The sequence below is a fragment of the Halichoerus grypus genome, chromosome 12, assembly GCF_964656455.1.
Source record: "Halichoerus grypus chromosome 12, mHalGry1.hap1.1, whole genome shotgun sequence".
NCBI classification, from domain to species: domain Eukaryota; kingdom Metazoa; phylum Chordata; class Mammalia; order Carnivora; family Phocidae; genus Halichoerus; species Halichoerus grypus.
This window is the reverse complement of record NC_135723.1, coordinates 100,735,004-100,747,338: the sequence shown is the minus strand read 5'-3', so window position 1 is coordinate 100,747,338 and position 12,335 is coordinate 100,735,004. Positions and strand designations below refer to the sequence as shown.

The following is a 12,335-nucleotide window of genomic DNA, read 5'->3' as shown; positions in this document are numbered from 1 at the left end:
CACTTACAGAATAGTATGTATGCCAGTGGGAGGAGCAGATTAATTTGAATGCTACGTGAACAAGTTTGGTTTTCTCTCCGTTGTAATAGGAACGCAAGAAAATTGTGGTCATGGCCTTAATATTTGCTATATATAACTGTTTAGAATTGTGTGTCCTTAAAGAGAGATAAGGCTCATTTGGGCATTTTATTCATAGAATAGTAGAATATAGTTTTCTTGGTAGGTAGGCCCTGCTCATAAAAGTGGTTCTTTTAATTGTGTGTCGTTGTACCACTTAAAGTTGAGGTGGAGGGAAAGTCATGGTGTTGTATATAAATAGATTTTCTTTATATGTAAGTAGTTGATCCAGTGAATGTCCAGCTTTCTTACCTTGATATTATCGCAGAAATTGAATGAGGTGACCCTACTTTGAAGGCTGTCGACATCATCTTTAATTGTGTTTTTAATGTTTCCTATCTAATACTTAGTGTTCAGTAATAGACTTTTTCATCTCAAAAATGGACTAAAAATATTTATTAAAGTCTTTAGGCAGGAGCGAAAATGAATATCAGGGTAGATGAATGGCTTAAAAGTTCATGAGGCATATGCAGACATGAGTTTCTGTTTACCATGCTTCTGACCATCTAACCAAGGCAGAAACCCTTCCTCCACCTTATTCTCCACTGTTTGGTCAAAAACACTGTTCAGTGATTACAGGGAATGAGAAATGGAACGGTTGTCGTAAGCCTGTTGCTAACAAATGAATGGATGGTTTTAAGAAGCACCGCACTCTGTAAATCTGGAAATAATCCGGTAATTATTTTACACTTAACTTTATAACCTAGACCAAGTGGTTCATAACAGACATTCAGTGGTGACACAGCTCTATGAAGCATCACCACAAAAGCAAAAATTCTGGGACTGTGTCACCTTTTAAAACAGAATATAAGAAAATAACATCAATAAGTTATTGATTTTCTAGTTTGGGGAAATTTTTATACCAAAAATACTGCCTACGCAAATGTGCTTTTATTATCTACTGTATTGTTAATCTAACAACTCAATACAAACCAAATTGCTATGGTGAAATTTAGTAGCAGTAGTTTATAAATTAAGGAGGAATAGCAATTTACAACTCCTGCCATCTCAAGGTGGTATTGTTGATGCACTAATAAACCTTCCCAGAAAATTGGAAAGTTCTAATTAGGAGCTTTGCAGCATTATCAAGCATTGCATGGTGGGTGGGCTTCTCAGTAGGATATGAATTAGGAGTCCTCAATACACTTTAGTAACACAAATCTTACTTTATGAATTCCAAGTTTTAGAAATCTATTGCCTTGCTTATTTTAGTAGGCTTTACTAGTAAGTAGCTATTAGTCTGCTCAGGGCAATTTCAGGATTTTCTGTTGGAAATTGGATTAATTTCTCTAGTGATTGAAAAAGGGAGGGGGAGGGAGAGAGGATTCGAGGAAAGTGAGACGAGGAGAAAGCCAGCTTTCTGCTGCTGCAGGAGGTTGGACACAGAGCACGCAGAAGAATTGGTTCCTAGTTTATGGAACTGACAAATCTCTACACTTCCTTTTTTTTCTATAGTAATAAGAAGAGGCAGTTTTCTGTGACAGATGGAAGGGCCTCGATTTCATTTTACTGCTGTGCGTTGGAGGATTTACATCCTTTTTATGTGCAAGAATATACTAAAACATTGATTAATAATTTTATTTCATACATCTTATGTACAATTACACGTCCTCCCTTTCTACTCTAAGCTCGTGGCCAGTATTTCTCCCGTCTCCTTGGCTGAGTCTTCATCATCTGGACCTGGCAGCGTAGGGTGCCCGTGGGCTCCGACATCAGGCCCAGGCTTTCTCTCTGCTTGGTCACCAGCGATCAGCCCCTCTCTCCGGGAATTTGCTGGTCTCACAGTAGCCCCAGCCCCACCCTCTGCCCCGAACTCTGGGCTTTTTTATTTAGCTGCCCTCACTTCCCCTTGGGTGTAGGCTTTTTCGTTTCCGTCCTCCCCCATCCCCAGTGCTCCTCCCCCAGGCTTTCCCGAATTGGTAAATGGCGACTCATAGGTCTCCTTGCTCAGACCAAAAACCTTGGGAGTTGTCCTGCCTCTCCATCTTCTCACACCCTACTTCCAGCCAGTCAGAGATCCTTCTGGGCTCTACCTTTGACTACACCCAGAATTCCACCCTGGCTCTCCACCCCTCTCTGCCCCACTGACCCAGACCACCGTCGTCCTCAGATCCCGAGTCTGTATAGGCACTGTACTGTGGGCGCCCACCAGTGGCCTCTGCCGCTCTTGTCCAGTTCTGTTACTCACAGCATAGTTAGAGCCATCTCTTTAAATATAAATCAGACCAGGTTACTCCCCTACTTAAAACCCTTGGTTTCCCATCACATTTAGAATGAAACTCTGAAGTCCTTACCATCTCCTATAAGGTCTTCTGCCTCCTCCCCAACCTGATTACCTGCCCACTACTGTCTCAGCCTCTGCTGTGCCGACCTTCTTGCTTTTTCTCATGGCGCTTTGTCACTCGCTGTTTGATCTCCGCCTGGATGCTCCTCTCCCAGAGAAGATGACTGACAGTGTCTGGGTCTGCCTTCCTTCCTCGGGGCTGGAAGCTCACTGAGGTCAGCTGCAGTATTTCGAGAGCACCCAGAACAGTGCTTCTGGGGATAATAGGTACTCAAGAAATAAATCTTGCATGAATGAATGATGTTTTCATAGTAATTACATTCTACTTCGTAACCACAATTACTTAGTTCTAATTGGAGGTTACTTGTTCTATTGCTCACCGCTGTTACGTCCCTAATTTTCACCAAGTCTAAAATGCACATTTTGGGCTTACCTGAGTAAGGTGTCCGTGGCAGGTATTCCCACAGGAATATCATGACTGCCCCCTGGCTGACAGTGATCGAAAGCGCAGTCAATGCAAGATGCATCCCAAGTTCAGAGAGGTTGCAATGTGGAAAAAAAAAATACAGTAGAATTTTTTCTTAGAATTGACGAAACCGAATATATTGGGTACTCCCTATCTTGAAATACTTGGATTCAGTTTTCATCTGATTTAATTATTCCCTAAAGTGGTCGTCTCCATCAAAGGCACAAGAATGAAAGTGTGGCAACCTGCTTGGGTGGCCTGGTCTGTGATTTTTGCCCACCTGCTTCCCGCACCCCTGCTTGCACTAGGAGGCTACGATGCTACCATGAGCATCCCTTTCTCTCCCTGTGGAACTCAGCATTCAGATAAGATCTCCTCTCTATCCCCCTTGTCACTTAAAGTTTTCTCTCCTAGTATTCCTGTGTCTGTTTCTGCTTTCCTTTTTGGCTGTGGGAGACCGTGGGCAACAGTGGGTCCTCTCCCAGCCGTGCAAGGGATAGATTCTGCTGCACAGTTCTAGTGAAGTAGAGTGGGCAGCCAGGAGATTGGAGGACTCGCATGTCTGAGACAAATGGCTGGGACCAGGAATGCAGAAGACATCAGTTCCCTTTCGTTGCCAGGGTTCCAGATGGTTATACTTTAATAATCTGTTACTATTAATAGTTCTTTCCTCTTTTGTCTGCATTTGTTTGAAGTCTATCTCCTCAGAATTCTGAATTGACTTTTCCGGAAGTTACTTGAGTCTGGTTTTTTTTTCCCCCCCTTGGTAGGGAAAAGAAGTTGTCACAAAATTGCTTGGATCCTTAAGCTAAGTGGGCATGATGGCTTCACGCAGAACACCTGTTCCATTGCTGTTTTATCTGTCAATAAAATTGTTAACTTTTTTATGTACTGAAAGTTCTCAACACTGCAGTTAATATTGGCTCTTTGTGCTCTGACACCAGACTTCCTATAAATTAATGAAAAGTTTTGTGCTTTGGGTTCATTCTAGATCTCAAACTTAATGTCATGTATTTCACTTTTTCACAAGAGGAAGGCCTAGCCATAGATAGAGCACTCAAATGCCTTATAGGATATGAATTGTTGCCTAATTTCAGTTCCTTTGATAAAGGTTCAAGGCGTAGTAAACCTTGATTTTCATCAGTCAGCCAGTATTTCTTAGTTAAATAGTGGACGTGGGGAAGAATCTGTAAACTCGGGGTGATCTGTTCCATTTTGTTTTATGGGATCTTTTTATGAACTTATTAGGGACTCTGCTTAGCTGGTCATCAGTGTTCAAGCTTTAAGTGATCTGAAGTCAACTTTTTAAACTAATATTTAATTCCTTTTTTTCCCTGTAGCTTTCACAAAATTGATCACAGTCAATGGACAAGAATATCATCTTCAACTTGTCGACACAGCAGGGCAAGTAAGTCTCTAGTGTCTCAGAATCTTCTCGCTGTCCTTCTGTCTGGCAGTCCTGGCCCCACCATCGATGCTTCAGCACAACAGCAATGCCAAGGAAACCCTTCGGGGTTTATTAACGGGCTGTCTACCAAGACATTTATGGCAGTTTTTCCAAATCATTAACTTGCTCTTCTACTTTAGAATTGTGTGAAATATACTCATAGCATTGGGAAGGTTTGTATTTATCCGTAGGATAGTGTATTTCCGTTTTGTAAACTTGCGTTCTATATCAGGATCCTATTAGTACTTTTTTCTTCCTTTCTAATATGTATTTTACATCAAGACAAAAGTAAGTCTTTTCCAGAGGAAAGGCATGAGAAAGGTATAGGGCAGAAAGGAGCTGGTTTATAGATAGGTCACATGATTACTAGATTAGGGAGTGTAGATTTGATTTGTAGATAGTAGGTAATTGCCAAAGATTAAGTAACCAAAAAAATAAAAATAAACCAACACCATAGTCACAGTTTAACATAGTAGGGATTTGAGGAATGGAAGACCAAGGGAATTGACTAGAAGCAGTGGGTGAAAGAAGTTCAGAGAACTTGAAGAGTACAAAGAAACCCCTTAACCCTGATGGCTAAACTTCCCCATTCCCATGGCGCCCAGTCCAGCCTTTACTAGAAACCGTTCTGTTGGGCTGAATCTGTTAAACAGTTGCCGGATGTGGGGATGTTGGTCTCTGAGTCCTTCCTTGCATCTTACAATCGACAAAGGATCAGACTAGCAGGAGGGTGCGTGTAGTGTAATCTGGTCTGCCATGTTAAATGGAGGCTTTTCTTCTGGAACCTGGGGAGATTGAGATAGACCTAGAATGGTGTGGCCTTCTTACGGGTTTGGAATGAACTCCCGCTGCTTTATGTTTTGAAGTGAACACAGAAGCAAAGTGTAGCCCCCTAGTGAAGCAAGAAAATAGCTATATTGAGGGGGGTGAGCACTGAAGAAACCCTGGAGTTTCAATTCTGGAAGCTTCAAAGAAAATAAATGGGATGTGTATATCGTAGAGATCTACCACGTGTCTCCCTCGTTCACCCTACACATGCCCCCTGGTAGTGGGTATAATGGGCTTCCGTCACCAGGCCTCACGATGGCTGTCTTAGAGCTGAGCCGTCCTAGGCTCTTACTCTGCAGGTACCTGTCAGTGACAGAAAGGGGGTATGGAACTTAAAGGAACAAGGGGAGCAGTAGAAGTCTTCATAGGAGAGAGAGGATGTGGAGGACACAGCTTATTTTAGAAGTTACCATAGAAGAGCCTCTGGGATAAGACATTGTATTGGATTCTCAGAGTTTGTATCTTTTATGGTTAAGGTGACTGTGTAATTTATTGCCTAAAACAAGACACTTTTAAGAGTGAAGGGAGCCCTGGTAATAATTATGCTGGGACAGCAGGTGTTAAACGGTAGTGTCCTGGGCGAAGAAATACGGCCACATCATTCATAGTGGGCCTCTGACATCATCAAGATTTGGGTTTGCTTTTTATATCTTCATTTTGAATTTTCATTAAGATTCTGGAAAGTGGGGATGAGGATGTAAATTGGCAAATCACTTTTATGTGATGTTACTGTAGAAGTACATTTTGTAGTAGGCCAGGAGGAGAACCAGTATTTCAGAGTTGTTGGAATGTGGCTCTGCAGTCACGCTGCCGGGGCTTGAATCCTGGGTTTTTTTTACTAACCAGCTGACCTTGAGAAAGTTATCAACCTTTCTGTGCCTCAGATTCTTCTTCCGTAAATTGGCGATGTAGTGCCTGCCTTCACAGGACTGTCGCATGGTCTAGAGTGGATGTGTGAGTTTCACGAGGATTTGGTCCTTATTTGTAGATCTTTGATGCTTCTAAGACCATAGGAGTGCCTAGTATGGCAACTTGATGTTGATGTTAACAAGACACTGAATGGAACAGTGAGGGTGTTGCTTATACTTGGAGTAGAGCTGTCCTTGAAAACATTTTTCTGGAGAGAAAATTTCTTTATGTTGACTCCTTATCAAAATAGAAGATGTGTTCCTCTAGGGTTCTATTTTGCTCTAAAGTCTAAATGTACACTGGAGCATCACATGCCTTTAACTGTTCTAATGACAGAATAATAAAGGATGCCCCCCCTCCAAAGAAGCAGAGATCTCGGGGAGTGAGTGTATGGTGTGAGGGATGGCAAAGGCAAGGTCAGTGACTAGCTCTGCCTGTCTTGCTCTTACTGCCAGATAAGAATAGTTAGAGAATTTTTGCAGAGAATATTTCAGTTGGGAGACTATGGAATAGAAGGTCATGTTCGTATCTGTGATCCGTGATTATGCGATGCGCGCACTTCCTTGTGCTGTAGAACCACGTACACCTCGTTCGGTGGCAACTGGATGAGATGTCACATTTACAGCTGCTCCAAGAGCTGCTTCTAAAATTGGATTCTGGGGCGCCTGGCTGGCTCAGTCGTTAAGCATCTGCCTCCGGGTCAGGTCATGATCCCAGGGTCCTGGGATCGAGCCCGGCGTCGGGCTCCCTGCTCAGTGGGGAGCCTGCTTCTCCCTCTCCCACTCCCCCTGCTTGTGTGTGCGCTGTCAAATAAATAGATGCATCTTAAAAAAAAAAAAAAAGAAAGGAAATCATTAAAATTAAAAAAGAAAAGAAAATTGGATTCCGCTGGGCTGGGGCTGAGACCCCCCCCCCCCCCAGTGGCGGGGGAGATGATGAAGAAAGGACAGATCCTGTCACCGCCATCTAGAGCACATTTGTTCACTGGTGTACACGTTCTAGGAGTAAAACTGTAGCAACATACGATGGCAAGTCCTGTTTACTTAGTAGTTTGTATCGTAGCTGGTTTCATTGCCCAGCAAGGGATGATGATGAACATAGTTAAATACAGGTCGATTATTTTTAGTTTGCATGAAAGATTTTGTTTGGGCCTAATTTAAGTAGACTCAGTGACAAGTGACTCAGTGGCAGTCGTGTTTATAATGTCAAATCCCCCCTTTTAAAACAAGTATTAAATTCCAGTTTTTTAAAAATAGTACTAAATGCACATGTTACAGAAATAAAATAGCGCGAAACGGAAAATAGTAAAACTGCGGGCTTACCCCCTCCGGCGGCATTAGCTCCACCCTCCGAGAGCAGCCCCTTGACCGGTTTATGGTGTATGCTTCCCGGATATTGTCTCCATGAACGTACAGAGAGAGTTGGGGTTTTTTCTTTTTCTCGCTTGCAGTAAGGTATCTCCGTGTCTCCATCTTGGAGGTGATCCCATAGCCATACATACGGGCGCGGTTTTCGTCCGCGTGGCTGCACAATACGGTGTCGCTTGGCTGCAGCCTGCTCGGACGACTGATGGACACGGACGTGGTGTCCAGTCCCGCTGCCGCCAGCAGGGCCCGGCCGTCAGCGTCTTGCGTCATTTTGGGCCGTGCGCGCGTGCGTGTGAGAGCACGTCCCCGGCCGGCGGTTCCGTTCTCGCGCGCAAGGAGCGAGTGCGCGCTCCCACCTGCACGCGCACCTGCGCAGTGTTCTAGCGAATCTCGTTACCTGCCAGTCCCCTAGGTGCGGGAGAGTAGCCCGGTTGATAAGTATTTTTTTTCTCAGGAAGGAGTTTGAGCGTGTTTTCCTGTTTGAGGGCATTTGTATTTCCTTCTCTGGGAGTTCTCCTGTCCGTGTACTTTGCCCTGTTTCTCTTGGGCGGACCGTCTTGGCTTATTGGTTTGAGAGACCCCTTCATAATGCGCAGAAAATCAGCATTTTATGTGACGTGAGCCGCAAGGTTTTGGTTTGTTTTCAGTCTGTGGTTTTTGTTTGAAAGGTTTTTAGTCATGAAGAACTTTCTCATTTTCATATAGTTGAATTTATTAATCTCTTTTCAACTGATACTATTCCTTTTTTTTGAGAGCGAGAGAGAAAGCACGAGTGGGGAAGGGGAGAGGGAGACGCAGACTCTCTGCTGATCGGGGAGCCCGACGTGGGGCTGAGCCCCAGGATCTGGAGATCACGGCCTGAGCCGAAGGCAGTCACTTAGCCAGCTGAGCCACCCAGGCGCCCCCCGTGATACTTTGTAACTGGTGGTGGTTTGCACCGCGCCTCTGAAATACGATGACTCGTTTCTTTATTTCCATGTCTTCTCTTCAGGGAAAAGGTGGTTTGAACTCTGGGTATACTGTGGCTCGGCTGGTGACTAAAATCATGTGGAATTTTGTTTTTAATCTGGGTTTAAAGACCTCTCATTCCATTAACAAAAATGCATTCTCAGAATTTAACACTAAAATGAACTCAACTTAATGAAACTAATATGAAACTGATAATGAAAACAAAGGTTTTCTTTTGCAAATGTGGTAAGCCCTGAGATGTAGAAACGCTGTCTTCTGATGAATGATTACTGTTGATGATATCAAAGAGCTGAGAGTAAAACTTAATTTTCCTTTGATTTTTATTTTTTAAAGATACTTTGTTACTATGGTAAATAGCAATAATTTGGGGCAGTAATTCAGGGCCATCATGAACATTAGTTGTAACCATACTGTGGAATTGCAAAGTTAACAGAGACAGTTACTTGATATAATGATGGTTTGCCCTGATTTTCTATAATAGTGCTTAGGGTAAGTGGCATGTTGATAATTATATTTCAACAGAGAATAAAATGTTTTATGCCAGGCAGTAGCAGTGTCCTAAGACACGCTGCATTGATATTAGACCTTTAGTATGCTGTAATAATTCTAAAGCTGAGTTTTGAGTTTCCTAAAGCTGCTTTATGAAACTGGGTACTGATACATTGTTATGTAATGTGTACCTTTGTTTTTAATTCCTAAACTTGCTCAATAAATAACTCATTTGATCCTCAGAAGTCTGGGTACACCGGGTCTAGCGTTTTGATTTTCTCCTCTCTCCTTGCCCTCTCAAGTGCTGGGGACAGCCCACTAACGACCAATAGACTGGCACTCCGGCCGTTGTGACTTACACGCAGAGAATAGATTTAGTGAGGACGTGACAGTTTTAGGTAGGAAAATACAGATTTATGGAATAAACCAGAAGCACTCATGAATCTCCCATGAGAATTAAGTTCTGGACTTTATCTCCATAAAAGAACTGTTAGTCCTTTTCGCCCCCTATAAGATCACAGGACCTGTTGTCTTGTCATTCCTTCCATCCTCTTTCCCCAGGAATTGCAGAAGTTACTAGCCTTCTCCACAAAAGTCTTAGAATAGCCAGAGTCGCTTTTCGAATGTTGGCTTAAAGCAATTATCAGCCCCAAACCAGTCTTAAATAAGTCCTAAGTGTGTAGGCTGTGTTTCTAGAAGAATATTTTAATCCACTTTGGTTTCCTTTGATTTCTTTGACCAGGTCGTGTGTGAAAAACTTTGGGTACAGATTGCTCGTTGTGCTACATGAAGACTTCTACTCAAATGGAATTATTTTTTCTCCCACAGGATGAATACTCCATCTTTCCTCAGACGTACTCCATAGATATTAATGGTTACATTCTTGTGTATTCTGTTACATCAATCAAAAGGTAGGACTCACTCCTGCTGCTTGCTTGAGTTTGTTTGCTCTGCATAGATAGCATTCATCGTTTGAAAGGATCTGATGGAATTGGTTATAGTAACTCAGACTTACCAGACTAAATGTTTTTCAGTGATTGTCTTGTGGAGCAAATAGGTTGTTAAGGGAGAAAAAATATCCCAGTAGACGTTCTCTGACACTGATAGAATAAAAACTGTATTTCTTCCCTCCAGCTGCCTAGATAGTGAGCACGTGATCTGAGCTCTTTTGCTAATGGAAATGGGAACTACATAAATTGATTTACTTTTTGTGTGTTTTCACCATGTTAATGTGGATCACAGGCTGACTGCTAGGGCCTTCTAGCTAAAGAACATCCTACAAATAGAGATTAAAATTCGTGTTTATGTGATTCGTCAGCCAAGTGTTAGACTTTCCCATTTAAATACCTCACCTATTTCATTTTGAATATTCTCAGTAAGGGTTCCTCAGTGTCAAATACATGCACACATGAAGAAAGATTTGTAGGAGAGAATTAAGGAATTCCTGTGTTCAGGTTATTTTATATTAAAATGGTGAGTTGATGACATTATATGTTTTTCCCATGATAAACATTATATAACACTAAGATGGATGTCTTATTTCATGCTTCTGTTTTACAGTTTTGAAGTGATTAAAGTTATTCATGGCAAATTGTTGGACATGGTGGGGAAAGTGCAGTAAGTAGTAATAGTTTCTCTCTTTTGTTAGATACACTCCTTATAGTTCTGTCTTCTGAACAATAAGATCTGGCACTGACTAGTTTCCTTTGGCTTTTTTGTCTCACATTACTAGAATACCTATTATGTTGGTTGGAAATAAGAAAGACCTCCATATGGAAAGGTATGTAACTTCTGAATAATTGATTTATAAAATCAAGTCTGAGACGTATGCACTAAAGTACCTTTTGTAATTATTGTTCTCATGGTGAAAATATTCTTAGGTGTAGCATATCTGTGTTCGGAAATATGGCAGTGAGTGTACCCAAGCAGCAAAACCAATATAAAATCTCACCCGTCCTGACCAATGTTTTCTCTAGAAAAGAGGGAGCAAAGGTGGTAGGAAATTAGCTTTGGGTTCTTCCACCATTTTGTGCAAAGTGGACTCTAAAGAGACCACAGAAGCACTCATTCATTCAACAAATAGTTTCTGAGTACTGCAGCCAGGATTAGGTCAGCGAACAGGGCTGCGGAGCCCAGTCTGGAGACGAGGAGGCTCACCAGCTGGATGCCCGTCGCCTGCGTGCAGCAGAGTTGAGCTGTGGGCCCCTTCACGGCTGCCCTTCCTCGGGTGCTCACAGCCCAGCTCGCTGTGAAATAGTCCGTGTCCTGGGTACTGGAAAACACCGTCGTGTTCTCTGAACCTCGAGGGCTTGCTGGAGCATGGGTAACCCCAGAAGGCCACATCTGTCCCGTTCCCCAACTTAGGCATTAATAAAGTGCTCCTCTGTGGTACACACTGGATGGTAAGACTGAGCAGAGAGAATTCTTCTGCGTTACAAGAAAACAGTTGATAAAAGTGGAGCCTGGTTTGTTAATAATTATAGATGTTTTCTAAATAAAGAGCGCAGTACATTAATTAGAATTTTCTTTTTCCTCTAGGGTGATCAGTTATGAAGAAGGGAAAGCGTTAGCAGAGTCTTGGAATGCGGCTTTCTTGGAATCTTCTGCTAAAGAAAATCAGGTACCAAGTTTGTAGAACTCCTTTCGTGCTGCAGCCGTCAGTCCCAGGCCTGTGTCCCCTCAGTCAGCCGAGCCCCGCCCTCCCTGCCTCTCCTGTTTACCTGTGTCCGTCCTTCCACCGCTCTCGTATCAGCCTTTGGGTTGCTATCAGGATTCTGCTTCCAAAGGGACCTAGAATATTTGTAGGATAAACAGAAGTTAAGAGTGAAGGAAAGACTACTTTGTGAACGTAGATTATTATTTTTGTTTTATATTAAAGGCTGGTACAGAAGTAAGTCCAGACGTAGAAAAGAAACGAGAATGATCTTAAATCATTTTGGCAATAATTTTGTGCCTACACCAAGCCCCGTTCTCTGTAAGATGAAACGGAGTGTGGTGGATGTATTGTTTCTCACATAGAATCTGTTAAGAACCGTTTTACAGGCCTCTGTTCCCAGGTCAGGCTGGCAGATGTTCCGTTAAAGGCACATCCTAGGAAGGCTGTCGGTTTTATCTGCGGAGGCTTCGCACAGCCTCTCTTTCCTTTTCCTCCCAAGGCCTTACTGTAGCCCCGCAGCACCCCAGCTCGCCTCCTGCCTCCATTTTCTCTCCAGTGTTTCTCTGCGGCCACTAACTTAAAGCTGCATGTCAGATGGTGTCGCCCTCTGCTAGAAGGCCTGTCAGCGTGTTGCCTGTTGTCTAGAGAACAGACTCAGAGCCCTTAGTGATTCGGAGGGCGGGCGAGATTGGTGCTCTTCCAGTTCCTCTTGTTGTGTCCCCGTCCTTTCTCAGTCCTTCTCAGGCATGACAGAGTGCGCCCGCCACCTTCCCCACGAGGGACACTTGCCCAATGCGCCCTTC

At 43.1% G+C, this 12,335-nt stretch overlaps 1 protein-coding gene across 2 annotated transcripts in view; it reads left to right on the top strand.

Annotated features, from left to right (window-relative positions):
* Positions 1 to 12,335, top strand: part of RHEB (Ras homolog, mTORC1 binding) — a 40,817-nt gene that overhangs the window by 23,491 nt on the left and 4,991 nt on the right. For both annotated transcript variants that reach the window (XM_036102083.2, XM_036102084.1), the window contains exons 3-7: positions 4,208 to 4,275; positions 9,705 to 9,787; positions 10,437 to 10,493; positions 10,609 to 10,656; positions 11,415 to 11,496. In XM_036102083.2, coding sequence (XP_035957976.1) covers positions 4,208 to 4,275; positions 9,705 to 9,787; positions 10,437 to 10,493; positions 10,609 to 10,656; positions 11,415 to 11,496 — 338 coding nt within the window. The remainder of the gene's footprint in view (positions 1 to 4,207; positions 4,276 to 9,704; positions 9,788 to 10,436; positions 10,494 to 10,608; positions 10,657 to 11,414; positions 11,497 to 12,335) is intronic.